The 26,570-nt window shown below is 38.6% G+C and overlaps 2 protein-coding genes across 11 annotated transcripts in view; one reads left to right on the plus strand and one right to left on the minus strand.

Moving 5' to 3' along the window:
- The window catches only part of REPS1 (RALBP1 associated Eps domain containing 1), a 71,747-nt gene extending 65,409 nt beyond the window's left edge, over positions 1 to 6,338 (plus strand). For all 10 annotated transcript variants that reach the window (XM_006084412.3, XM_023750190.1, XM_023750192.1 and 7 more), the window contains 3 exons: positions 1,653 to 1,801; positions 2,563 to 2,668; positions 6,067 to 6,338. In XM_006084412.3, coding sequence (XP_006084474.1) covers positions 1,653 to 1,801; positions 2,563 to 2,668; positions 6,067 to 6,135 — 324 coding nt within the window. In that variant the 3' untranslated portion in view covers positions 6,136 to 6,338. The remainder of the gene's footprint in view (positions 1 to 1,652; positions 1,802 to 2,562; positions 2,669 to 6,066) is intronic.
- Positions 6,339 to 10,316: 3,978 nt separating this feature from the next.
- The window catches only part of ECT2L (epithelial cell transforming 2 like), a 55,732-nt gene continuing 39,478 nt past the window's right edge, over positions 10,317 to 26,570 (minus strand). The window contains exons 13-20 of the mRNA XM_023750199.1: positions 25,922 to 26,136; positions 24,224 to 24,371; positions 22,545 to 22,618; positions 22,290 to 22,446; positions 21,644 to 21,709; positions 20,215 to 20,303; positions 12,040 to 12,212; positions 10,317 to 10,444 (exon numbers count right to left, since the gene is read on the minus strand). Of these exons, the coding sequence (XP_023605967.1) occupies positions 10,317 to 10,444; positions 12,040 to 12,212; positions 20,215 to 20,303; positions 21,644 to 21,709; positions 22,290 to 22,446; positions 22,545 to 22,618; positions 24,224 to 24,371; positions 25,922 to 26,136 (1,050 nt within the window). The remainder of the gene's footprint in view (positions 10,445 to 12,039; positions 12,213 to 20,214; positions 20,304 to 21,643; positions 21,710 to 22,289; positions 22,447 to 22,544; positions 22,619 to 24,223; positions 24,372 to 25,921; positions 26,137 to 26,570) is intronic.

The following is a 26,570-nucleotide window of genomic DNA, read 5'->3' on the forward strand; positions in this document are numbered from 1 at the left end:
AAATAAATGCCACAGTTCTTAAAAGTTATGTGGTGTTACATCTTCTAAGTACATAAAGTAGAACTTCCTTATTGATCATATTCAGGTGTGGGGTTTTTTTAAGTATAATAGGGAAAATTATATTGACCCTCTAAGGTTAATGTTATATTCTGTGCTCTTTTCTTCAACTGTTTTAGGGATAATTTTTTTTCTCCAGCATTTTATGAAAATTTTTAAGCATACAGAAAATTGAAAGAATTTTACATTGTATATCAATTAATATTTTACCATACTTGCTTTATCACTTATCTTTCTATTCTTGTATCTATATCAGCAATTTTTAACCTTTTTAATCTAATGGCACAAATAAACTAATTACTAAAAATCTGTGGCACACCAAAAAATATATATTTTGCAAAAAAAATAGACATACTTTTGATTCATTCACACCAAATGCCTATTGTGTTGGCTGTTGTCATTTTTCTGTTTGACAGTGTAAGGAAAAAGAGGTCACTGCCCCTAACTGAACTCAAGAATTGCGTGGTTTAAAATTTGTGGCACACTGGTTGAAAATTACTGATCTTTGTCAAACCTTAACTGCTATTTGCATACTTTCCCCTTGAAAGAAAAATTTTGCTAATTTTTTTCTCTATTTTCATCCAGTCATTTCTGATAGTTATTAAAGTAGCATTTGTTTCTGAAAGTGTTTAAATTCTACTTTATGAATACTTTATTGTTTACTACATTAGTGATTATGTGGTGTTTTTTAATAGTTAATTTTTGTCAGCTGTTGTTAGCAAATTAAAAATAGCATTTAACCAAAGAGATGGCTGTTGAGTCTTTTCATTTATTAACAAGTCAAGTCAGACTATGGTAAATGCTAAAATACCATATTTAATTCTGTTGAAGGCAGATTCACAGTTTCCAACAAAATGTCTACTCATTTTCATTAGTTATAATTATTATGCACCTTAGTGAAGGTTTTTTTTAACAGTGCCTAACTTACCACTTCTTTATAAATGGCTTTATTCATTAAGATGATGTATTTTTAGCCCTGACTGGTTTGGCTTAGTGGCTAGAGCATCGGCCTGCGGACTGAGGGGTCTCAGGTTCCATTCCGGTCAAGAGCATGTACCTTGGTTGCGGGCACATCCCCAGTGGGGGGGTGCAGGAGGCAGCTGATCGATGCTTCTCTCTCATCGATGTTTCTGATTCTATCCCTCTCCTTTCCTCTCTGTAAAAAATCAATAAAATATATATATATAAGATGATGTATTTTTAGTATTTTTGAGTAGGAAATTCTATGGTGATAATGGGTGTACATTCCTGGACACTTTCTTTTATATTTATTGAACAGATATATATTGAGCATGCGTCATGATCATGTTAAATCTGTGACTATTACAGACTTGAGTCAGATTCGGGTCTGATATTACCCTTTAAAAATTGTCTAGTCAGTACATTCACAATTGTGATGTCAAGTAGGAACATCTCCTATTGTAACTTAAGTCAGGTGTTACAACAAATTGTAAATTGTTTTAAAGTAGGAAAAGTGATTTAATTTTTGGAGAGTAAGTGGCTTTTACGGAAAGCAAATGATGTTGACAAAATTCTGACTAACCATGAATGTCTTCAGGAAATGCTTCATTATTAATGGAATTCTTGTCTTCCAGGGCAAAGGTACAACACCTCTTGCTCCACCACCCAAACCTGTTCGAAGAAGATTAAAATCAGAAGATGAGTTAAGGCCTGAAGTTGATGAACATACACAAAAGACAGGTGTCTTAGCTGGTGTTCTTGCATCACAGCCTTCTATTCCTAGGTAATCAAAGCTATCCTAAATATAGTTAATTACTAGGAACAAAAAGTACAGCAATTAAAAATATCAAACGGAAAGAAATTATGGTCGGACTAGTTCTGTAGTTGAAGAAAGCTTCTTAATTGTTGCTCTTTGAGAGTTTTCTCATTTATGAGTAGGTAGAATATTCTTTCCACTTTTCCCTTCTATTAAGTTCTTTTCCAATTTCATTTTAGTACCCTATTGCACACTTTTAAAAATTAATAGTGTAGAGTAACACTGATATTTTAACTCTAGTTCTTTTAGACCAGGACGTGGCAGGCTAGGTCTCATGGGCCAAAGTCAGCACATGGCCTGTGTTTCTAAGTGCCATGAGCTATGGCTTTTACATTTTTGTAAAAAAAGAGAGAGAGAGAGAGAGAGAGAGAGAGAGAGAGAGAGAGAGAGAGAGAGAGAGAGAGAGAGAGAAAACGAACAAAAATATGGCCTTCAAAACCTAAAATATTTACTGTCTGGCTGTTTATAGAAAAAGTTTGCTGATGCCTGCTCTAGACTAACTAAAGTGATTTTACAGAAGAAGAATGAAAACAATAACAAAAATTAAGCTTCTGAAGCTTAGATACTTTTGGTTGCCGTTGAAACTGAGTAAATGAGGTTAAGCTAGACTGATAAGGCAAAAAATGCTCCTATTTTCTGGTTTACAGGTAGATCATGGAAGAATGGAGAGAATTTAAAGATAAGAAATGACAAGGTTATTTACTTATTTTGCCCTCTTTATCTCTCAGGTCTGTTGGGAAAGATAAAAAAGCTATTCAGGCATCAATTAGACGCAATAAGGAAACCAACACAGTTTTGGCCAGATTGAATAGTGAATTGCAGCAACAATTAAAGGTAATGTGGTTTCTGAATGTTTGGGAAGTTCCATGGGCACCGAGCATCTCAGGGTTGAACTGGAACTTAGAGGTGATCCAGCAGTGCTTATACTACTATGAAACTTGCTATCTTGCAAGAGAAATATGTATCTAAAATGTTTTATATGCCTTTGAGTCTTTTAATATTAAAAAGAATATGTTATACTAAATGCTGATATGATTACCTTATAAAGGCATCACTATTCTTATAATGTTCCTTTACTTTTCATAATGAAACACCGGAGAGGAAATATGGTGACTTTAGGTACCTCTAAGATCACATACATGGCTCTCTCTACACCAGGGGTCCTCAAACTTTTTAAACAGGGGGCCAGTTCACTGTCCCTCAGACCGTTGGAGGGCTGGACTATAGTTTAAAAAAAACTATGAACAAATTCCTATGCACACTGCACATATCTTATTTTGAAGTAAAAAAACAAAACGGGAACAAATACAGTATTTGTATTTGCATGTGGCCCGCGGGCTGTAGTTTGAGGACCCCTGCTCTACACTCTCATTTAATTCTGATTTGAGTATCGTCAACTTATCCTTTTATCAAAGATAACTCAGATTCTCTTAAAGGGACTAAACAGGTCTAAAGAAGAAGAAGGATGGAGGCAATTTAGATCATCTTGCATGTGGAAAAGACAAGCCTTAAATAGAAGTGCTTAGGACCAGTGTGTATTCCTGTCATCTGTACTTGAGAGAAAGAGTTTTATTTTTCTTACTTACTCTAGCCAAGATTTTTTTCAATCCCTGTGAATAAAAATTAACAACCAGAATCATTTATGGCTTAACATTATTATGCATTCATGTTTTATAAACCAGTGTTTCTCAAACCTTAATGTGTGTGTAGTTAATCTGGGATCATGTTAAATGCAAATTCTGATTCATATTAGGTATGGAGTGGACCCTGAGAATTCTGCATTTCTCATCAGCTTCAGATATTGGAGATGCTGCTGGGCTATTGAGCCACTTTGGGTAGCAAGGTTGTAAACCACAAAAATGAGTAGAAAAGAGTTTGCAGAAATGTAAAATGAATACAGAGTTCGTTCATTTCCATCACATGTTCATATTCTCATCAGCATTTGTCACACTGTCCTGGAGTTATTATCTGTGGCACATTTGTCTCTGCCCTACTAAACTGAACTCACCAAGGATAAATTATAATTATTTCTGTTTAGGATAACTATACAATTTATGCCTAAACTTCTGATTAAAAAGATACTTTTGATTACAAAGAGGGAGTGAGGTGTTAGTACTTAGGCCAGGACATCAGAGGTAAACTGGAACTGTCCTAGATAAACTTGTAACTATCTTGTCTCCATCCCCTAAACCTAGCACATGTTAGGTCTTTAGGGTTCCCAGACCCAATTCCAATATTAGGAGGTGGTCCCCCATGCCAACAAACAGTTCTGACACTGGCAGGGTCTCTGAGAATTCAGCTTAATTCTGACATTGTCTACCTGGAGATAATACTAGATTCCAGAGGTTAAGAGCTTCTGACCAACTGGCTATAGATGGAAGTTCCAATACCACCACTCCCCACCTCCTCCAACTAAGAATGCTAATCACAAGTCCAGGTTGTTACTGGTACTTCTGACCAACTGGCTATGAATTAGAGGTTCACATAGCCCCCTCCTGGGGTTCCATTAATTGGCTAGAACTCAGAGAAATGTGTCCCTTATTAAGAACACTGGTTTTAAAAGGTTCCAACTCAGGAACAGCCAGATGAAAGAGATGTATAGGGCAAGGTATATGGGAAGGGGGCCAAGAGCTTCCATGCCTTCTCCAGGTGGCACTCTCCCCACATCTCCATGTGCTCACCAATCCAGAAGCTCTCCAAATACTGTCCTGAGGGTTTTTACAGAAGCTTCATTACTTAGGCATGATTGATTAAGTCATTGGCGGGTCCTGTTGATTCAACCTTCAGCCAGGGATGGGACTGAAAGTTCCAACTTTCTAATTGCTTGGTTGGTTCTCCTGGCAACCAGCCTTAGGTGCTTTCCAAAAGTCATTTTCATTAGTATAACAAGATACCTTTTTCCCCCAACCCAAATGCTTGGGAAATTCCTAGGGCTTTTGGGAGCTGTGAGCCAGGAACTGTGGATGAAGACCAAATATGTATGAGATATACAGAGTTTGGGCATCTGAATGACAAATGTATTATTTCTTATAAATCATAATATCGCATTAGGCATTTGATAAATGTCTGTTGAATGAATGATATTCTTACAAAATTCTTTGATCAAAGAAGACATAGTTGGTCTATAATTATAAATTTGGTTTGTTCTAAAGGAATAATATAAAACTAAGGACAAGCTTGCTAGTACCAAACTGAAGATGAAAATTTTGTTCATGGGTGTTTTTCTGAAGAACTAAAGAAAACCATAGAAACATGTATATAGGAGTCATTTTAAGAATCACCCTTCTCATTATTTCTGAGAATAGAAAATAGGAAATATGGTACCAAATAGGGAAAGGTAGTTCTGGTTGAAATATGATATTATCAGTATTATGGAGGGGTGGGGGGAGTAGATAAATTAGAATTTGCTGGCTATCTGCAAAGACTGCTCAAAATCAGCAGTGATTAGAAATTCTGTTGCAAAATAAGTTTATTCTTTGTGAAACTGAAACTCAAAATGAGGTTCAGGCATTGCTATAACCAGATGTAATCACCAGGGGAAAGAATTTATGTTAGTTCACTTATCTACAGTTACTGCAAGGGATATGATTCACGCATAATAGCCATTGTTGTGGCAGAATGCACGGAGAACCATCAGCCAGCACTCTGAGGGAGGAAAGTTTAACCTTTATTTTGCAGATCTGATTGTCCAGGAGAATTCTGGATCCAAAGCCTAAACTGAACTTGTGGGGAGGCTCTGACCTATATAACTCCTCCCGTGGCTGGGTGGCTGGCCCCTGAGGGTCCCCGCAGCTCTGCCCAAGTCAGTCTTGGCGGGGCCTTGGGGGCATGCTCCCCAGCTCCGCCCTAGTCAGCTGTGGCGGGGCCCTGGGTTAGTCTCTGCAGCTCTGCTCAAGTCAGAGTGGGGAAGTAAGACTACAGTTTTAACCAGATACTGAACGAGGTTGTAAGCCCCCCATTTTCCTTTTCACCATCATTTGCAAATATTGGCTTTTCTAATAATTAAACAAAAAACGTTTTATTACCCTGATTTATATAATAAATATTTTAATAGCATCTTTTAATATTACATACATAAAGAAACATTTCTAAAGTGTCTTTTTAAAAAAATGAATAGCTGTCCCTTTGTTTTCTTAACAAATTTAAGTTGTTTTTTTGATGCAGAGCTGTTGTTAGATGTGCCTTAATTTTTATAAATGTTGAAACGTAACTTGGCTTTGCATCTTTTTCAGGATGTTCTTGAGGAGAGAATTTCCCTGGAAGTTCAACTGGAACAACTTCGACCATTCTCTCACCTATAAGCCAATTGCCGTTAACTGTGAACATACCCATTCTTAAGCAGTTTTGAGTTCAAGCCAATTTGGAGGCCCAAACATTCAGCTCACTGCTTAACTCAACATTAAATTTTATGATTCTGTTTTGCCCTATATGTTCACCATTGTATTTAAGTATCTTTTATTTTTTAATTTCAACAATAAAAGGGTCAGGATGACTTTTTCTCCAGGGTATATTGTGTTTGTTGGCACAGCCCACCCTTGTTATTCCAAAGCATCAGTAATACATAACATTGGTCCATTAGACTTATGTGGCCAAAACTTCACACTGATTTAATTTACAAAATGGGCTTCTTTTTACATCTCAAGCATATATGCAAAAGGAGACAAAATTAAGTAAATTCAATTTGTCTTCTCTTAAGTTAAATGTTTCACATAAAGTATCTATATTTGTTTTGTAAAATCTTTAAAATTAGTTTTCTATTTAATTTTTTTTTTGAAAGAACTGTGTTGGATAAGGCCTTCTTTAACCATAAGCTCTGCAGTAATCAACATTCTCTGGAGTCCTTGGTATTTTCAGCGTTCTCCGTGTCAACTTGGAGTTCAGGTTCTATATTTTCTTTATGAAAATTTTATCAGTTTCACCAGTAACTTAAAATTGTTTTGTGTGAGATTTTAATTCAGCAGCATTCAAACATATGAAATAGCTTTGAATATAGACCTTTCTTAATTACTAGTAGCCCGGTGCACGACATTCATGCACATTAAAAGGGAATTAATTGCCCTAACCGGTTTGGCTCAGTGGATAGAGCATCGGCCTGCTGACTCAAGGGTCCCAGTTTCAATTCCGGTCAAGGGCATGTACCTTGGTTGCGGGCACATCCCCAGTGGGGAGTGTGCAGGAGGCAGCTGATCAATGTTTCTCTCTCATCGATGTTTCTAACTCTCTATCCCTCTCCCTTCCTCTCTGTAAAAAATCAATAAAATATATTTTTTTAAAAAAGGGAATTAATTAGCAGAGATATTTTAATATTGCTATTTGCCCTTTCTCTATAATAGAAGTGTGAGAGATGAAAGGAAATTAGTAAAATGTATATGAAAATAATATATAAATTTATTAATAAACAGTAACAAAAGGATATAACAACAGAGGCATGATATGAAAACGACAAAAACATGATATGAAAACAACAAAAACATGATATGAAAACAACAAAAACGATATAAAAACAACAGTGATGCAAACAATGACTGATAAAGTGATTAAACTTATTCTAATATCTCCCTGTACACCACATTAAGAGTGAAAACACTTTCAGAGTGCTTGACTAATTTCCCTTGTGATGAAGTATTTAGAACTTTAACTGTAATGTCACATGCTCTTCAAACTCGAGAGAAAGCAAAAACATATAACTGACCATGTGCGAAAACGGGTTCAGGTAGGAATATGCCTACTTTGTCTAGAGTTTGTCCTTGTGATTTATTAATAGTCATCACAAATGCTGGCATCACGGGAAACCGTCGTCGAATCAATTTAAATGGGAGGCCAGTGTCAGATGGGGACAAATTAATTCTTGTAATCAGAACAACCTCTCCCTCAGCAGATCCTGTTAATACTTCAGCTTCGATAATGTTAGGTCGTAATCTTTTGATAATAAATCTGGTACCATTACAAAGACCCCATTTACTATTGAGATTTTTCAATACCATGATGATTGCGCCCACTTTCAATTTTAATTTATGACACAGCATTCCCAAAGGAGTAGTACTATTAAGGAATTTGATGGGAAAAATTTCCCTTTTCAGCATCATCTGTGGAATCAATGGAATCATCACTCAAATATGTGTGAAAATCTCCAAGTATATCCAAATTTTCTTCATTTAATTTTTGAACATGCTCATTTTTTGGACAAAGAATTGCACGTTTAGATATATTTTTAATATTATCCATAGCAGTGGTTCTCAACCTTGGCTGCACATTAGAATCACCTGGGAATCTTTAAAATCCTGATTCCAATTCATCCTCCGGAAATTGTTTCTTTGTTATGGGGTGGGGCCACAACATTAGTAACAAAGAAACAGAATTTCTGGAGGATAAGGCCCAGAAATCAGGATTTTAAAAAGATTCCCAGGTGATTCTAATGTGCAGCCAAAGTTGAGAACCACTGATCTATAGATATAGTATTTCCAAAGGTAGCTTCAATAATAGGTCCATTACAAATCATTTCACTTCCACGCTCCCCTCCGAGGGCGGGTTCCTGCCTGAAACCTCACCCTCCAGGAAACAGCTGGGGGAGGGCGCAGCCGTTTCCAAGACAACCCCTGCAGGACTGACTTCCTTCCAGTTGGTCGCGCATCTGGCCGTGATGTTACACCCAGGGTTTTTATGTAAGTAGATACCCTAAAAGTTGAAGGGAAAGTGTTGAACTTTCACAAACAACCTAAGTACCATCCACTTGCAAACATCACTGCTTTTTGCATGACTTATACACTTAACTCTCAATTAAAAGCTTATACTCATCAGTCTCTACAGAGATTATTTTCAAGTAATATGTTTTAAAACTTCTGAGGACATTAATTCACAAAATAAATAGAAATGTCTTAGGATTTCTAGTTTATCTTCAGCTGTCTTGTCACTCACTCTTTTGCCATGTAGACAGGTTTTTCCTATTAACGGAGTTTCTGAAGTGTGCCCTATTTAGGATGATATACTGTCTTAGGATTTGTTTCAGACCACATGATATATATACATTTGGTCAAATTTGTAAATTTATATTCACTGCTGACTAATGGCAGATGTTCCCTTTAATGGTTTATTCTGTCTGTGGGATCATACATAGTAAGCTGCATGGATATATCATAACTGAATCAAAAGTGTGGTTTTACACTAATGAAACTTTTAAAGTTGTATACAATTTTTAACAAGAATTTAAATTTTTAATAATTAGAATAAATTTATATTTTCATTGTTGAAAAAAAGAAAATGTTTCAAATAGCCTAGTTCACAATCCTATAGTGTACTAATAGATTGTATTACCTTACAGGAGAGTATGAAACTAAAAGGAAGCTGACAACCAAAATCTTCCTAGATTAATATACCTTTTATCTACCATTAACTAAATAAAAATATTTTTACTACATATATCAGCTAAAGTTTCCAAGTACCTAAAAGGTTATGGCTTCAGTTTTTTAAATACATAAATGAAGACTTTAAAGAACGGCCCAGAAAACTGCTCAACACCTACTTTGCTGTTTCTCTGTTTTGAAATAGACTTGTCTTCATTTCCTTATTTTTATTCAACTAAATTCCATTACAGGTAAGTTTTGGTAGGCTTCCATTTATTTTTCTTTTTTTAAAAAGTGGTGGTGTTTTTTTCCAGCAGCTTTTCAATGTAATAATGTCACCAAATGTTAAAGCTTTTTATTTGTAAGATCTAAGAATTTTATTTAGCAATCAAAGAACACTTAAAAATTACAGAAAACTTTTTAGTACTTTGTAGTGGTATATTTTTAATGCTCTCTGGAAGAGTACATTCATATTAAGGATATATGTGACAAGTTACTGAGTAAATTGCCATTTATATTTCCTATACATATTTTTAAATTAATAATTCATGAAAATGTTAAAGATGATTGATAAATCACCAACAAATTGAAATATTTCTCTAGACCAGTGGTCGGCAAACTCATTAGTCAACAGAGCCAAATATCAACAGTACAACGATTGAAATTTCTTTTGAGAGCCAAATTTTTTTAACTTAAACTATATAGGTAGGTACATTGTTATTATCTTAATTAGGGTACTCCTAAGGCTTAGGAAGAGCCACACTCAAGGGGCCAAAGAGCCGCATGTGGCTCGTGAGCCGCAGTTTGCCGACCATGGCCTACTGATCATTTAAGAAACTTCATTCTGATTTTATTTTTTTACTAGATCATAAAAGAAAACTTTAAATATACAATATGCTTGTTCTGTCTTAGGTGTTGTCAGTTAGGTAACTCTATCTAATAGTGTCCATGAAAAATAACTACCAAAAGAGGTGGTTCAAAATCTTGGACTCAACTTATTGTGCATTTCACATACTTGAACACAGATGATAAAGTTTAAAAGTTAGGAGGAAACTTATGGACCGTCCTTGCATGGAACAAAAAATACATGTCTATCTTTGCCAGGAGAATTGGCAGCCCTGATGTTTTCTTAAAGTCCAGTCTCACTTCTCCATGGTACTTTTTATTGTATTTAGGAGAACTGACAACCATAGGAACTTGTCATCTTCAGCTTCTGTGGCACAAATCCATTCATGTTTTGGACCTTGAAGAATAAAGGCATTCTTGATATCTGTAAAAATATTTGAGGTTCACTAATTAATCTTCGCAGGTAACAATCAAAAGGAGAAATTGTTTAAAATTCAAGAATTGACCAGTGTCTTCTATTTATAAGAATATTTTGAATATTAAAAGGAACTCAAACAAATACAGTTTAGGATATAACTTAAGTTTAGAATAACTCAAATATATGACATCTAAAATAATATTGTCTTTATATTATAACTGATTTTAATTAGCAATTATATTTAAAGACTAAGTGATAGATATGTAATGTTATTTAAATCCTTGCCTTAGCCACTCCAGAAAGAACTGGAACTTGTAAAGGTCTTCACTGAGAATTATAGATGGAGATGTGGAGAGCTAGACCTAGACAACTTTGTTATGAGGACTGATGACAGAATTAAGGCAACTACTTAGATGAATGGCCACTATCTCTTAGGGTACATGATGATATTTTAACATAGGGCATAGCTAATTAAGGGGAGTCATACACTTTTAAACATACCCAGTGGTTATGGGTAAACCATTTAATCTGAGTGTGTCTTCTAGGTGGAAATACTTATTCCCACACTTGGTTTTCTTTTTTTCTCAGGCTCATATTTAAAATGAGACTGCAGCTAATGAAAAGCAATTCTTTTTAGATTAATTTTTTTTCTCTGAGATCTTGGTTCCACTTTAACCTTGAGTCCTGCCTTTACATGCATGAAAAATACTGGAATGAGAGTGCTCCCTTCAGGTTGTCTGGCCCAACAAATAAAAGAAAGAGACATAGGTCCTTTCAGGTGTGGGAAGTAGAGGGTAGGAAAACTAAAAATAGGCACAGTTGGTTTAGGTTTAAGCCAAAATTGTTTTTATAACAAACTAGAGGCCCGATGCACAAAATTTGTGCAAGAGTAGGCCTTCCTTCCCCCAGCTACTGGCACCAGCTTCCCTCCGGCACTCCGGACCCGGGCTTCCCTCTGGCCACTGGCAGGCACCCGGGAACCGGGCTTCCCTAGCAGCCCCAGCTTCGTCTGGATGGTCATCCAGAAGGATGTCTGGTCTAATTAGCATATTATGCTTTATTATTATAGAGGCTATTTCTATTGAGGTTATTATGAATGAAATGTTTGTTACTAAACATCCTTTGCAAATCTGTTGATTTCTTTTATTCCTTCTTTACTCCCAATTTAAATATGAATTTAAGAAAAGGTACAGTCAAATATGTAATAATCATTTAGTTCTAGTAGAATGGAAAAGTAATAGATAAAAGTCTACAATTGTAACATCCACAGGCAGTATAGGGTAGTGGGGTAGTGGTTAGGGGCTCCCACTCTTCTCAGACTACTTCAAAGAATCCCTTGGGATGATGTCGAGTCATGCCCCTTTGTGAATTTTGAAACGTCTTAATGTCTAGAGTGCATGTCTGCATTCCCTTCTTTTGCTCTTTTAAGTAGATGAAAATTTACATGAGTGAAATCCCAAAAATATTTGGGGAATTATTTGCAAACTGCAAAGTATAATTCCAGTCTTCTCCCCACTTTTCTATTGTAATAGTTAATGAGCTTTACTACATAATAAAGCTTTCAAAAGGTATTAAAGTCTTGGTAGGAAAAGAATACATACATTTGGAATCTGGAATATCTTCTACGAGTAACCTATGAAGGGCTACTGATGCAATGAACTGGTAGGTTGATTTTGAAGTCCTTTCAAATGGGGTGTGAGAAGTGCTCCGACTAGCAACAAGCAGTGCATCATTGAAGAGGAAAAGACTGAGGTCTCGGGTGTGTTCATAGAGCCTGTGTTAAAATGCAGAAGGGGCACTTTCAGAAGCGTTCCATATGCAATGTGGGGAAAGTGAACCTTCATTCAGCTTTCCCTCCTTTATAACATGCATCATGCTAAAGGTGTGTTTTTAAATTTTTGTCAAGTTTGATATTTTGTGTATGATATATTTGGGCGACCTGGGGAAAATAAATTGGGTTCATTTTTTAAGGGTAACAGGTTGGGGTGAAGAATTAGTGAGGCTCAAAGTGTCTTAAGTAGAAAGCATTGAACTGCTGGTAGGAAATACTAATTTCTAATTTTGATTGGAGGGAGGGAAATGGATGTGTAACCTCATGAGTATGATAGGTTAGAATTAAGTAGCTCTTGATTTTCACTGAGGTTGCCACCAGGGTCAAATGTAGACATACGTATCAACAGGCAAAATGTGTCCATCTGTTTATTATCCTCTTTGCTGTTCTGTTGTTGGAGCCAGGTCAGTAGGTGTCACTGTGTACTAAATGGGTGGTATAAGTACTCAACCGAGTATCAAGTGACATGCCAGGGAGGAGCTTGGGGAGGCCCACCCCACCAGGCGTGGCTAAGTAAAGCAAGGTCAATGTTTTGATGGAGGGTTACCAAAAAAATTATTTTCTCTTAAAAGTATCAAGCAACCTTGGTTACTCTGAGGAAGGGAGTCAATTTACTGGCTTGTTCAGAGGAAACCTCTTATTTTTTTTTACTTTTACCACTTTCTGTTAACTTTTAACTTGTCAATTTACATCCACATACAGTTTCAATAAATGTAAAGTGACATCACATCCCTCCACTTAGATCACCCTAGATACCAAGCTAGTACATATATTTCCTATTTTTTTATCTGTTCAGGTAATCACACAGATGAACATATATACACATCTAGGTAGTTTGCCATTATTTTACAAAAATTGTAATATTCACCTCTCTCTCTCTCTTTCTCTCTCTCTCACCGAACCTCAGACCCTTCAGTCCGCAGGCCAACGCTCAATCCACTGAGCCAAAACAGTCACGGCTATTCTCTCTGCTTTTTCCCTAGTAGAAGGAAAGTGGAAAGGCAGAGGGTTTTCAATCCATACCAAAAGGAGGGAAAAAGAACTCTACTTGGACATAGAGCAGTCTAAGTAAGACCCCAGAGGCTTGAAATAGTGTATAAGTTGGGGAATTATGATGTGTTGCAACCATAAAGTGAAAGAAAGGATGGAAGGAGATGAGGTTGGAGAAAGGGGTCCCAGGCTGTCCTCACACGGAAGTCATTACAAAGCCTCTCTTTCCCACACTCCCTCCTCACTCTCTTTCTCCCTTTCACCAGGTTCATCTATTTGCTTTAAAATAACCCCTCAATTGAAAATTGAAAACAATTCAGGAAGGAAGACTTGCAACATAAATGGCATCTGTGAGTGCTCTGGAAATTAATCCGTTATATACATCATTCTTTTTGAGGTTATTTTATCTTCCTTCTAAAGAACTCAGAAACTTAATGGCAACTTGAAACAGAACCCAATTTAGTCCTGTCATTAGACCAAGAGGGTTTTATTCTCCCTGGTCCTCTGTCAGATTTTAAATGGAGGTGGTTTTATTCCCCTTCTCATCTAATACTGGAACATATCCATCTACAGCAAGATCCTCTTTTAAATGATGTTTTATTTCAAGAGACCTTTTAAAGGGGAAAAATAATAGCTCCACTCTCGACAAAGCTCATGGCTGGAAAGTGAGTCTATTTATCTCCAAAGATTCAACAAATTCTTACGAAGTGTTGGGCCCAAATTCTTGGTGGCTAGAGGAGGAGGTGGGGTTCAGAAGGGGGACATGACTTGCTCAGAGTCACATACCTAAGTTAGTGTATCACCTGTGTACTTTCTTTCTTCTCATAGCTATTGGGTACTTTCCCTCGAAGTGAGACCCAGACTCTGGTTGGAAGAATTCCTGTCCTATGCTCCTCTGAGATACAGCACCCTAGAGAATTAACATGTTCAGCTGTTGCTATTGTCTGGTGTAAATCTCTCTATATTCACCTGTTTCCTTAGGAGATAGTTACTCACTGGACCATGGCTGAAAACCCCACATAGTCCAAACCTTGGTGATCTGTTTGGTTTATTCTCTCAATGGACCTCTTCTCTGTAGCCACACACACCCTCTGTCCATTCCTTGTACTGTTTATAGTACCTCCCATCACAGGGTGTGCATTTATGTATTTCCCACATTCAATCGTCCTAGCCCACCCTACCAACCACTGTTCACCCACCTAATCCTCTCTCATTCTTTAGGTCTTATTTTAAATGTCCCCAAGGCAACCACCACCAACCACTGACTTCTCAGACTATCAGAAATATAGCTACCTGTACCATTTATTCATCACACTGATCACATTTGTGATTATTTAATTGAGAGTCTCTCCCACTTCTCCATAAACTTCATGAAAATGGGAACGGAGCTAGTCATTCTCTTCATCTCCATAGAAGTAGTCATGTGTTGACAAACTAGCCAATGTGGCCTTTAGGATCTGGGGTGGAGGAGAAAAAGCAGGTGCTTTCATTATAAAGGACAATGGGACTGGCAGGAATTTGTCCACTCTCCTTTATGATGGGCCTTTCAAAAGGCTTGTTTAATCCCTTGGTCCCACAGGACCCCATTAAGGTCCTGGATTTTGTAGCTGGCATCAAAGAAAGCAGGTCTCTAATACCCTCACTTCATTTACAAGCTGATCTTCAAATCTTTCTCCTTAGGCCTCCTTATGTTCCAGAACAGCTTCTCACCTCTGAGAGTCTCCTCTGATTTCATTTCTTCTGCATATAACACTGCCTCCAAATAGTTTTGCCTTTCTCCATCCCCAAACCATGGTTGGAGCTCCATCCTTCTTAGCTGAAGATGTGCCTGTCCATGTTCTGGTTCCCCCCAAATGCAGCTCTATGGATACTCCAGCCTGATTCATAGCCTTTCAGTTTCTCAAGTCCTTTGCTCCCTCAACCCCCAGAGTTCTGCATATGCTTTTCCACGGCCAGGAGTTTTCTTCTTCCTACTCTGCTCATTTGGTTAACTCAGACTCATACTTAAGACAACAACGCAAATAAGAACCCTTCTTTGACTCTTAGCTTCTGTTAACACCATAAACAGGGCATTTATAAAAAAATATTTGGAGCAGTTTATAAGGTTGTATTTGTGAGATTATTAATGTCTATCTGTTCTAGACTTTAAACTCCAAAAAGGCTGTCCTTTTGTTGTTGGTTTTGTTCATTAGTACAACCTCCATGCCTGGCATGGAGTGTGTGCTTAAAATATTGGTTGAATGAATAAGAGTAGAAATTCTTCAAATCGGATACATCTACCTTCAGCCTCTGCCCTTTTCTACTCTAAGAAAATGCTTTGAAGAGCATGGACAGTCTCTTATATAGCCTTCTCTAAATGTCTCCTACAGTATGGAGGGCAGATACAAATGCCCTCAGTTACTAACAGTGAGAGATGAACAAGTACTCACTTGCTCTGCCCCTCAGTCTCTACCTTTCCAAATGATTCCTAGAACAACTGCCTCAAAGGGTATGTTTATTTATTCATCCAACCATCCATTCATTCATTTATTCAGTAAATGGCATTTCTCAAGGTGAGGTCCTAGGACCAACTGCATGGAAATTACCTGGCTACTTATTAATGATGTAGCTTCCTAGCTCCTATGAGAAGATTACAAAACTAAAATCTCTTTACATGCAATTTTCATTTTAACAAGTATTATTAGTGATTCTTATGCACCTTTGAGAGCCAATGGGTGTCGTGGGTTGTGATGATTGAACAAGATGCTCTATATAAAGGATTTGGTAGCCATTTTATAGCACAGAGCCTGGCACATGGTTGGTGCCACACACCAGTCCATCTTTCCAACTACTTAACCATCTGTCTCCCTAACCATCTATCTTCCTCCATCTTTTCTAATATAATACTTTCATTTCTCCATCTGATTCCATCCTATTCTTCTCTTCTATTTGCTTTTCCCATCTTATCTTAAACTAGAGGCTCGATGCACTAAATTCATGCAAGGGGCTCGGCCCTCTCAGCCCTGGCTTCATCCGGAAGGTCATCCGGAAGGACATCTAGAAGGTCGTTCGGCTGTCTGGTTTAATTAGCATATTACCCTTTTATTATTATAGATATCTTACTCTGCCCAAAACTAACAGGAGGTCCATCACTGAACTAAGTGATAAGAGAAATATAGAAGACAAAGACCTGGTTCTCAGGGTGCTCCTAGCAAAGAGAGGAGATATGGAACTCCACAGATGTATACAGATGTGTGGGCACATCCTGGCCCATGAGCCTTGACCTGTGCAAATTGCCCCTACTCTGCTCTTTTCTCCTATCCCAGGAAGCCTAGTTCCAAGCTCCCCCAAATGACTCTAGCTCTGGTTCTCAAACTTCTCCATCCTGTGCTTCTTTGTCACTTGGAGATAGACACAGTCACTCATTCACCACATCCCACCTGGGCATTCAGAACTTCCTCCTCAGGGTAATCACAAGATAAGATTAATTATGCTAATCAGTCTCTGCAGGCTGACACAACCAGAGCATGAGATAATTCTAGAAATCTGTATAGGAGCTGCCTACCTGCTGGGTTTAATTTCACCATCCAGCACAGTAATTAGAGGGGAGAGGTGGGTGGTGCGGTGAGAGGAGTTTGCTCTTTTCAACTAAGGAGCACATTGTTCCATCTTCCAATGGAAGTTGCAGGAAGTTTTCCATGGACTGTCTAGCCATTTAATTTCCCCTCTTCAGACCTGCCACTGGACATCTTCTTGGGGTTAAGTACCAGCACAGTAGCCATTTTTTTCTTGATGGTGGTACAAAATGAGGTACTTGTATTTTGATACATTTTAAAATCCTTTTCACTCCCCTATCTACTCTTAAGCACCTTTAATATTTTAAATATATATTTTTCTTATTCAAATATAAGAGAAGTTGGCCCTGGCTAGTGTGGCTCAGTTGATTGGGAATCATCCCATGCGCCTAAAGGTTGATGGTTCAATTCCCTGTCAGGGCACATGGCCCTGTTGCGGGTTCAATCCCTGGTTGGGGGTGTGCAGGAGGCAGTTGATCGATGTTTCACTCCCATCTCTCTCTCTCTCTCTCTCTCTCTCTCTCTCTCTCTCTCTCCCTTTTGTGCTAAAAATCAATAAAATATCGTGTGTGTTTTTTAAATAAGAGAAGTTGCAAAAACTTTAGATCAAGCATCCCTAACATGAGTTTCAGGGAGTGCTAGTTCTGCAAGTTGCCTTGGGATAAAAGTTTACAGTTCAAGTTTGGGAAGCCCGAATTTCTATATCCCCTCTTGGAGAGCCATGATCAACATTAGCATATTAAAACTCTTAAATTCCTGTAACAAAGAAAACATGTTTAACTACAGTTAAATGAAGATTTCCCAAATTTATTTTATATATTTTAGTTTTTCTCTCAAAAGTGACCTAAGATAAGGACTTGAGTACAGTTAGTTTGTTGAGAGACAATTTCAGAAAACAAAAGTTAGGGGATGGGAAAAGTGAGGCAAGTTAGGAAAGAAAGACAATCAAGAGGTATTAATGAACTCATTACCGCTATAAACAATCGGGATTTACTTTTGCTAAGAACTCTCTAAAGATCCATGTAGAATGCACCACAGAGTTGTCGTGCTTGAGGATAGAAAAGATTCGGCATTCATCCACTGACTCACATCCCTTATTGTTTGGGAGTTGCTCTAAGGGACTTTAACCTTTGTGTACTACTGAGTTCATCAGTTGATAAGCCTTCTCCAGCTTTGGAAAAGCAGACTGGAGAGATTTCCTGACTCAATATGGCAACGGTTCTCAACCTGTGGGTCGCGACCCCTTTGGGGGTCAAACGACCCTTTCACAGGGGTCGCCTAAGACCATCGGAAAACACATATATAATTACATATTTTTTTGTGATTAATCACTATGCTTTAGTTATGTTCAATTTGTAACAATGAAAATACATCCTGCGTATCAGGTATTTACATTACAATTCATTAACAGTAGCAAAATTACAGTTATGAAGTAGCAACGAAAATAATTTTATGGATGGGGGTCACCACAACATGAGGAACTGTATTAAAGGGTCGCGGCATTAGGAAGGCTGAGAACCACTGGTGTAGATAGACCATTATTTATTCAACTCATCCCTTTTTGATGGACATTTGCTTTGTTGACAGGTTTGGGTCTCCTCCCTTCCTCTCCTTTCACTTGTTCTTTATTGCCACTCTGAGCAATGTTGGAATAAACTGATCCTTACATAGAAACAAATTTCTTATATGTGCTATTCTATCATAGGATTGCCAAGGGTAGGATTGATTGCTGAAAGGGTGTATTCATTTTAATCAAAGACTTCCAGATTGTTCTCCATAGAAGCTGCTAAATTTCATATTTAGAGTCTACTTCATGTGACAAATGTCTCTGACTTGTACATAGTACAAATTTTAATGTGCATTTGAATTACTTAAAGATTTTGTTAAAATGCAAATTCTGATTTAATAGAGCTAGAGTAGCCTGAGACTATTTCTAAAGCGCCCTGGGTATGTTGGTAAGCAGGCCATACTGAGTAGTGAGGCACTTACCAGTTACAACCATTCTGTAATCTGGGCAGAGGACTGGATCAGGGAGCTCAACATTTCTAAAGAGTACTATACCTCAGGTTCAGCTATTGGACAAGTGTTAGGAGTTCAGGTCGTGTTAGTTGCATGAATAGGTAGACATAGTCATCCAATCCCTAGAGCCAAATCTCATATATTTCCTTCCCATTTCTGGTTATGACTCTAGCTGGAAGGAGTGGGTTGCTGCACATACACTGATACCTTACAAGAAATAATGTTCTAGATCAAGTTGATCTAGATAATTGACAATAATGGATCAAATAGAACTAAGTATAGAAGAAAGGAAGCAAGAAAGAGGGTGCATTTCAAGTATGTGTGATGGGTGATATGCAGTGAAAGGCCACTTCAAATAGGCAAAAGAACTCCATCCATATTCTTGCCCCACCACTTGTTTGAGACTGGCCCCACCACTTGTGTGTGTGTGTGTGTGTGTGTGTGTGTGTGTGTGTTTAAAATATATTTTTTTTATTTATTTCAGAGAGGAAGGGAGAGGGAGAGAGAGACAGAAACACCAATGATGAGAAAGAATCATTGATAGGCTGCCTCCTGCATGCTCCCTACTGGGGATTGAGCCCAAAATCCAGGCATGTGCCCTGACCAGGAATTGAACTGTGACCTCCTTGTTTGTAGGTTGAGGCTCAACCACTGAGCCACGCCAGCCAGGCACCCCCACCACTTGTTTTTGTAAATGAAGTTCTATTGGAACCCAGCCACACTCATTTATGTACTATATTGTTTATAAAGATGGTGTTTGTTATGTGTTATATTGGTTATATAACTGCCTTTGTGCTTCAATGACTAAGTTAGGTAGTTGCCACAGAGATTATTTGGCCAGCAAGACTTACATGTTTACTAGCTGACCCTGTACAGAAATTGCCCATCTTTGTTCCACAGGAGAAAATTGGATGCTAGTTTATGGAAATTGACACCCTCCCATCTTTTGTTCTTACATTACTCTGAGCCGTGTGCAAACTAGATATGGTGAGACCGCAATATCATGGTGATGTTATGGTGAGACCTTTTAAATACTGACCACAGTAAATATGAGGATAAACTGGTATTCTCTTTCTTATAGTTGAGCAGATCATACGTGTGCTATCCCACAACACTTGGATCATCTCTCAGTAGGGAAGTGACTAACTTTAGAATTTCTGTTTCTGTGTAGTTCATGGTCCTGACAGAAACTATTTATTTTCTCCCATTTGCCCAGTAGCTGCCTGGAATTCACGTAAGGTGATAAAGCATCTCAGAGGGGGGGGGTGTAACTTTTCAGTTCAACACACAGATTATCGTAAACTTATACTATGTCAGACGTTGTACAGGATACAGGGTGTGAGTAAGACACAGTGACAGCTGCAAGATAGTTAGATGTTTACCTTAAATAGAAACTTATTTCCTCATCACAGCAGTGAAGTTGGGCTACATCTTGGACTCTAATCAGATATCTGTTTACTTCTGATAGAATCTATGAAATAAAAAAAAATTAGAAACATACATACATTTTTAGAAAATAAAAGGCCCCACTACTGCAGAACCATTTTGTATCCCAGAATATGCAAGTGTTGAGTAGAACTCAGTTCAATTATAAAAAAGCCAATGATTTTGTTTATAAAATAGGCATTCTTTAGATAAAGACCACAGAATTAACAATGAAAACTTCATTTTAGGGTGTTGTCTAATTTCTTAAGCTACTGAAATTGTTTTATTTATAAACATTTTCTTAGCATCAAAAATAAAGTGCAAGTGGGGTGAATAAGAAGTAAACTATCAAGAAAAGGAAGGGAATGAATTGTTACAAATTAAGAAGTCAGGCCTTTGCCCTGATGTATGGTAGCCATGGAGATGGTCACTTGGGGTGAACAGTCATCTAGAGATGAAGTTCCATGGGCTCTGTGAGTTCCAAGATTTTGAACTTTTTGTATTTCAATCAACTCCACTTCATTTTCCCTACCAAAATATGCAGATCTAAGTTACAACAAAATAACTCCATCTTGCTTCCCCAATTTGACCAAATAAAAATAACATCTCCAATCAATTAATAATTTAATTCAATATAATTCATGTATCGAGCTCCTGTTATATGCCAAGCGCTAGAAGACAAGTAAAACATAGCTCACACCTGATAGAGTTCCCAGTCTGGTGAATAAAGGATTGTAATAAAATGTGACAGATGTTCAAGGTCCTGCAGGAGACCCAGAAAGGGGCAATTCCCAGCAGGAGATGGTGGGAGCAACTACAGGAAGATGATGATTGAACTGGATTTGTAAAGGATGAATAGGAGTTTATCCAGCAAGGTAGGAAAGAAGGTTATTTTCAAGAAAGAGTATGGGCAAAGCACAAGTGTGTGAGGAGAGGCTAACATTACTGGAGAATCATGAATAGATCTGTATGGTTGGCTCATAAAGTGGAAGGCAGGGCAGTAAAAGAAAAGGTAGAATGGGACCAGGTGATATTCTGTAGGTGACAGCCAACAGAGGGCTTCTAAGATTTTTCAGGTATCCTCAGTGTGCAAGATCCTAACCAGGTACTCTGCATAGAGAAATATGAAGCAATAGAATACATGGCCCTTTCCTCAGAGGGGGTCATGATCACAGTAGTACCAAGAAAGGAGCTAAGGGATGGGGTCAAGCCCACTTAGCATCCTTGCAGATAGAAGGATGTGAAATGTGAGGGTTTGGCAGCACCAGGCACACAGCAGGCATTCAACAGAGGTTAGCTGATTGGATATCTGAATGCCTCCTGTTGCCAATGATATGAGGTTTTATCCATGAGCATGAGATGTAGCAAGTACATCAGAATACGTACAGGGCACCCCCAGATGATTCTCTGTATGTCTGACAGCTGATCTTTCATATTGATGTTTCGCTTCATCTAGAAAACAAAGTGATTTTAAGGGAAATAAAATTGTGAAATGTGTAAACATAAATGGCACTTGACACAGGGCTTGCTATTTCCATACATTATAATAAGAATCTAATTTCATAGACCCAGTGTTTTAAAACAAAGAGGCAAATGACAAGACTGCATTCAAAAAGCATCTTCTGGGCAGAATATGACATCAGTTTACACTCAGCCTGGACCCGTGCAGAGTGCTCATCACAAAAATTGTTCAGAGCGATAGTACCACACTCAGATGCTGACTTAGTTCAGGAAATCTCATACATTAAGTTCTTTCAGCAAAAAAGGATTTTACTTTTTTATTTTAGTCCTCTAGAAAAATCAATCCAAATACCCCATTCTTCACACTTTCATATTAATAAAGCTTTTCTTGTACTTGTATAGTTATCTGAAAACATTCTGTCTCATGTTGTTTGGCTTAAAATAGATGCCTGTAGTGCTCCAAGTCTCTGAACACAACGATTTCACATTCAACGGCTGAAGAATTTGAGTGAGACTACCAAAAAAGCATTGTAGCGTTTTTAAAGGACACAGACTCTTGTCAGCAACCAACCTGATCTATATAACCTTTATATGTTTTCATTTGGTCAATTGCAGTGGTCAAGTCCCCACGGTCGGCATGTTCTGCAGGAGTATGAAGCCTCAGAGCATAGAGAAGATGAACATACTCATCAAATCTTCGGGACGGGTACAGGAGCAGCTCCGGCAGGCTGTGTGGGGCATAGAGAAGGGAACCTGGTCTCTTTCCGAAGATCAAAGAAGGCCCTGCCTTTGGGGTGCCTCAGCTGTGCTCTCCCTCAGAACTTACCTCAGCATTTTGGTGACGATGGTTTTATCGTGTCTCTTCAGGAAAGCTCGGAATGCTGGTACCATCTCTCTGCACTGAAGGTGAGCATAATATTGTCAAAACTTCGCTCCGTGACACAGTTGTAAAGCATTCTGTTACACCGAGCAGACATGATCTATGAAGCTCTCAAAGCAAGAGGGCAACATCTACTTCTAGTCAAAGTACTATTAATACTTACTAATATAATGTACTAAGTATAGTGATTTACTCATACCATAGAGATAACCCTATTCATTGGACTTAATCAGTGTTGACAAATGAAAACAGACTTTGCAACCAGGGAGGCCTGGATTAGAATTAGAATTCTAATCTAATTCTACCTCATTCTTTGTGAACTTGTTAAGTTACCTAACTCCCCGAGCCTCAGTTTCCTCATGGATATCATACCTAACACTTGTGAAGGAAAAATAAATCCTGTCCACAACATGCCTGTTGCACAGTAAGTGTTATTTCCTTGTAGTAAAAGACAATTGATGGTATTCACCTATAATACCTGCTGCTAATCATTATAAAGGTGTTTCATTGCATTTAACATCTGCTTTAAAGTGTATTCATTCATCACCAGCAAAGTGCCCAGGAAGTACCCATTTTTCTCAGTGGGGACATGCCTAAAAGATGCCAGTAATGCTAATTCCTAGAAATCAAATAAATACTGACTGATTTCAATAAGAGTAATAGCTAACAGTTATTGACTTAAATGCACACCCTATTTTAGTGAACCAGATATCATTATTATCCACAACTATAAAAAATTTGGCACCAATCTGTTTCTGATAATATGTGACACTTTACTCCAATTCTTGTCCTCATGGTCAGTTCTATGAAATTGCCTTATTTGTGCAATTTTCATCCAATACATAATTAGTATGTCTAGCAGTGTTAAACTCTCTGGGCAGGGTGAAGGTGTACCATAAAGGGAGGTGCCCAAGGTCAGGAAACAGCCCCAGGGGGCTCAGTGCAACCAGGGGGACACAGCCAAAGCGGCCACTGGCAGAAGTGTGCCCCAAGTCACAAGGTACAGCTACACTTCTGATATAAATTGAGGAGGGAAGAAAGGGCTCTTACTGCCGTTAGAAGAGATCCCAACCAGAACAGCAAGGGATGCAGAGGGAAGCGAATATTCCTGCTCAACTACAGATGGCACAAGTCCCAGTGGACTTTCTGAGAAATGTACGACAAAGAAATTCCTTATGCATAGTGAAATTTCACAAATTGAGTAGCCTTACCCCAAGAAACATGGACAATTAATTTCTTTTCTTTATAAGACAGCCACCTTTGTCAAGGTCACACAGGTCTGTGGGAGCAAAGTGGGATTGGAGCTCACGGGCTCCACTGTATCTAACAGTTAAACATTTCCCTGTAAGTGACCCACAGGGTGTCTGCAGCTAATGGAAGTCTGGCAATTTGCATGAGGATTAGTTCAGTCCAACAACCAGTTTCTGGGCCCTGCTTTGTCAAGCACTGTGCTAGCCCCTCGTGATACAAATTAAATGTTGGGTCCCCATCCTCAGCATACACAGTAAACTGGAGGCGTGGGTCTGGAAGCCAAGCCCTATTAGTCTTAGTTCTTTGGATTGCACACAGCACTTCCTTTCAAGTTCAGGTCTCATAAATGCCTGGATGGTAACTCAATCATTTACCTTCTCAATGGTTTTCAGAACAACAGGGTAATTGTTGAAGAAATTGGTATATGTGTTCAGCTGGCTTCCAAACTTTAAGAATATTTCTCCCACACAGTGAGCTGGGCCCCATTCCTGTAGTCTGTCTCTCAGGTTATCTAGAAACTGCCTGCAAGACGGGAAAAGCATGACCATGAAATATTGGCCAGTGATAACCTATAAACTTAACAAATGAATCAGTTTGCTGCTTGCTTCCACCTAGTCATTTTATCGTTGGGCTTTTGTCACATACTTTTGTGCTAATACAGAGCCGCACAGATTCGACAGGACAGGAGGAGCTGGGAAGGGAGGAACTAGGCTGACTGTGGGGGAATCCCACCTCCTCACCTTAATCCCTTGAGGCTGAACCCCACGCTGGCCTCCATAGGCTGCCCCTGACTCTCCCATTCCCACACGGCCAGGCAGACAAGGAAGGTTTCTTACAGTCCCCAGAGCAGAGTGCTCAATTCATTTTAAATGGCCATAATCTTCCCTCAGGCCATTTCCCTGTGGATCTAAGGTTGTCCTTCATTCAGCCATCACAGGCCTTGAAAACAGAACAGGCCTCGTTCAACCTCTTTATTTTGTAGGAGTTGTGCCCAGGGAAGGTAAGGAACTTGTTCCCAGTCATCTGGAACAAGCATGTCAAACTCGCGGCCCAGCCAATATAACAGTATGTAAGAAATGGTTTAATAAAAATTTCCTAGCTTAATTTTTACAATATCCTGTTATACATAATTATTAATAACAAACTACAACGTTTGCTAATGACTGATTACTATAATCGTGTTGCATTCATTTCCCTTACGCGCCTTACGCGCAGGCACACCATTTCTCTCCACTAATACTAGCAGCAAATATTTTAGCAGCCGATGGCCAAGTCATTAGTCTTGGACTGACTTGTTTGGTGTGCACAACAGGAAATACTTTGCTTTTGGAGAACAAGAAAAATAAGCTTATTTGCGTTACGCTTATTAATTTGTGCAGTTATTCAGTTCTGGTAAGTTAATGTTTAAGAAAAAATATTAATTTTTATTAAAATGTTCTATTATTTTATGTTAACAGTTACTCATTTATTTCAGCCCTTTGTATTCAGCATGTCTCTATCGAAATAAACCTACATTTCTATGAAAATTGAAGCTTTTGTTTTTTTTCGACCCACATAGACTTAAACCTTGTTTATTTGGCCCGTGTTAGCCTTTGAGTTTGACATGCTTCTTCTGGAAGGTTACTGGCAGAGAACCACAAGCTTAGTTTGTCTTTACCACAGATCAAATGATCACTTCCTCTGTCCTATGACATTCTCAAAACATCTACTGTTATTAAACTGACCATGGGTTCTCCAAGCAAAATATCCTAGTAACTTAGTCCCTTCAAATCCTTCGGTTTCTTTCTCATTGCTCAACTAAACATACTGTCTTGTCTTTTGCATGAACAATATGTTGAATACAAAACCGCCTGGCACTGACCTCCACTCCTAGTACCAGGGGTTTGAACTGAGGCAGAGATCAGCCCCTGAGAATCATCACTACTGGTTGCAGCCCAGTGGCAAAAATTCTCTCTCTCTGTGCAATAATCAGGGTCCCCAGGAGACAGAGACTGCCTGAGCCTCGGTCAGGTAAGTGTGGGTTCCTCCCACTGCACAGTGAGTATTTCAGAAAATACATATTCAGGAATTACCTGTTGAGACTTAAAACCTGCAGGATATCAGAGAAAATGATCTGGAGGTTTGCAGCACTCAGAATTGCTCTGTTTGAGGACAGCGCTGCTCTTAGTGGTGCAACATAAACATCTCTCACAATTTCCAGCATCTGCACGTATTTTCTCTCACTCTGTAAGAGTTCCCCGGCAACTCTAGTTCGCTTTGCGGCCCAGTCCATCTGGAGCTTTCTCTCCTGTAGAAAAGCATTAAGAACTCAGAAAGCATAGTGATTCTTTCCAGGCTTACAGCCCCCCAAAAGCCTGAAAGTGGAAGGAGACAGAGCAATGGGAGTACTCGCAGTCGGGCAGTCACTCTGAGATGGCCCTGGCTGGTCTGTGACTTGCAGGATTGAAGGGAATCTTTATAGGGGACTATGGAGGACCTCGCTGAACATCGCTTGTCCCTAGGATCGCCAAATAGCCCCTCCCACCGGGCCAGTGTGATGCTGTGGTAGAGATGGGACTTTACTCTTGGATCCTGAGAGGGCAGAGACTTTACTTTTCTCATTCTGTCCTTTGAATACATGCTGTGTCCTGTGCTAGCTGCTGGCTGTACAGTGATGAGAAGACAGCGTCCTGCCTTCGTGCTTGGTGAGGAGGCCTTTGGGTTGCCCACTCTTATTTGTGT

The sequence above is a fragment of the Myotis lucifugus genome, unplaced genomic scaffold, assembly GCF_000147115.1.
Source record: "Myotis lucifugus unplaced genomic scaffold, Myoluc2.0 scaffold_11, whole genome shotgun sequence".
Lineage (NCBI taxonomy): Eukaryota > Metazoa > Chordata > Mammalia > Chiroptera > Vespertilionidae > Myotis > Myotis lucifugus.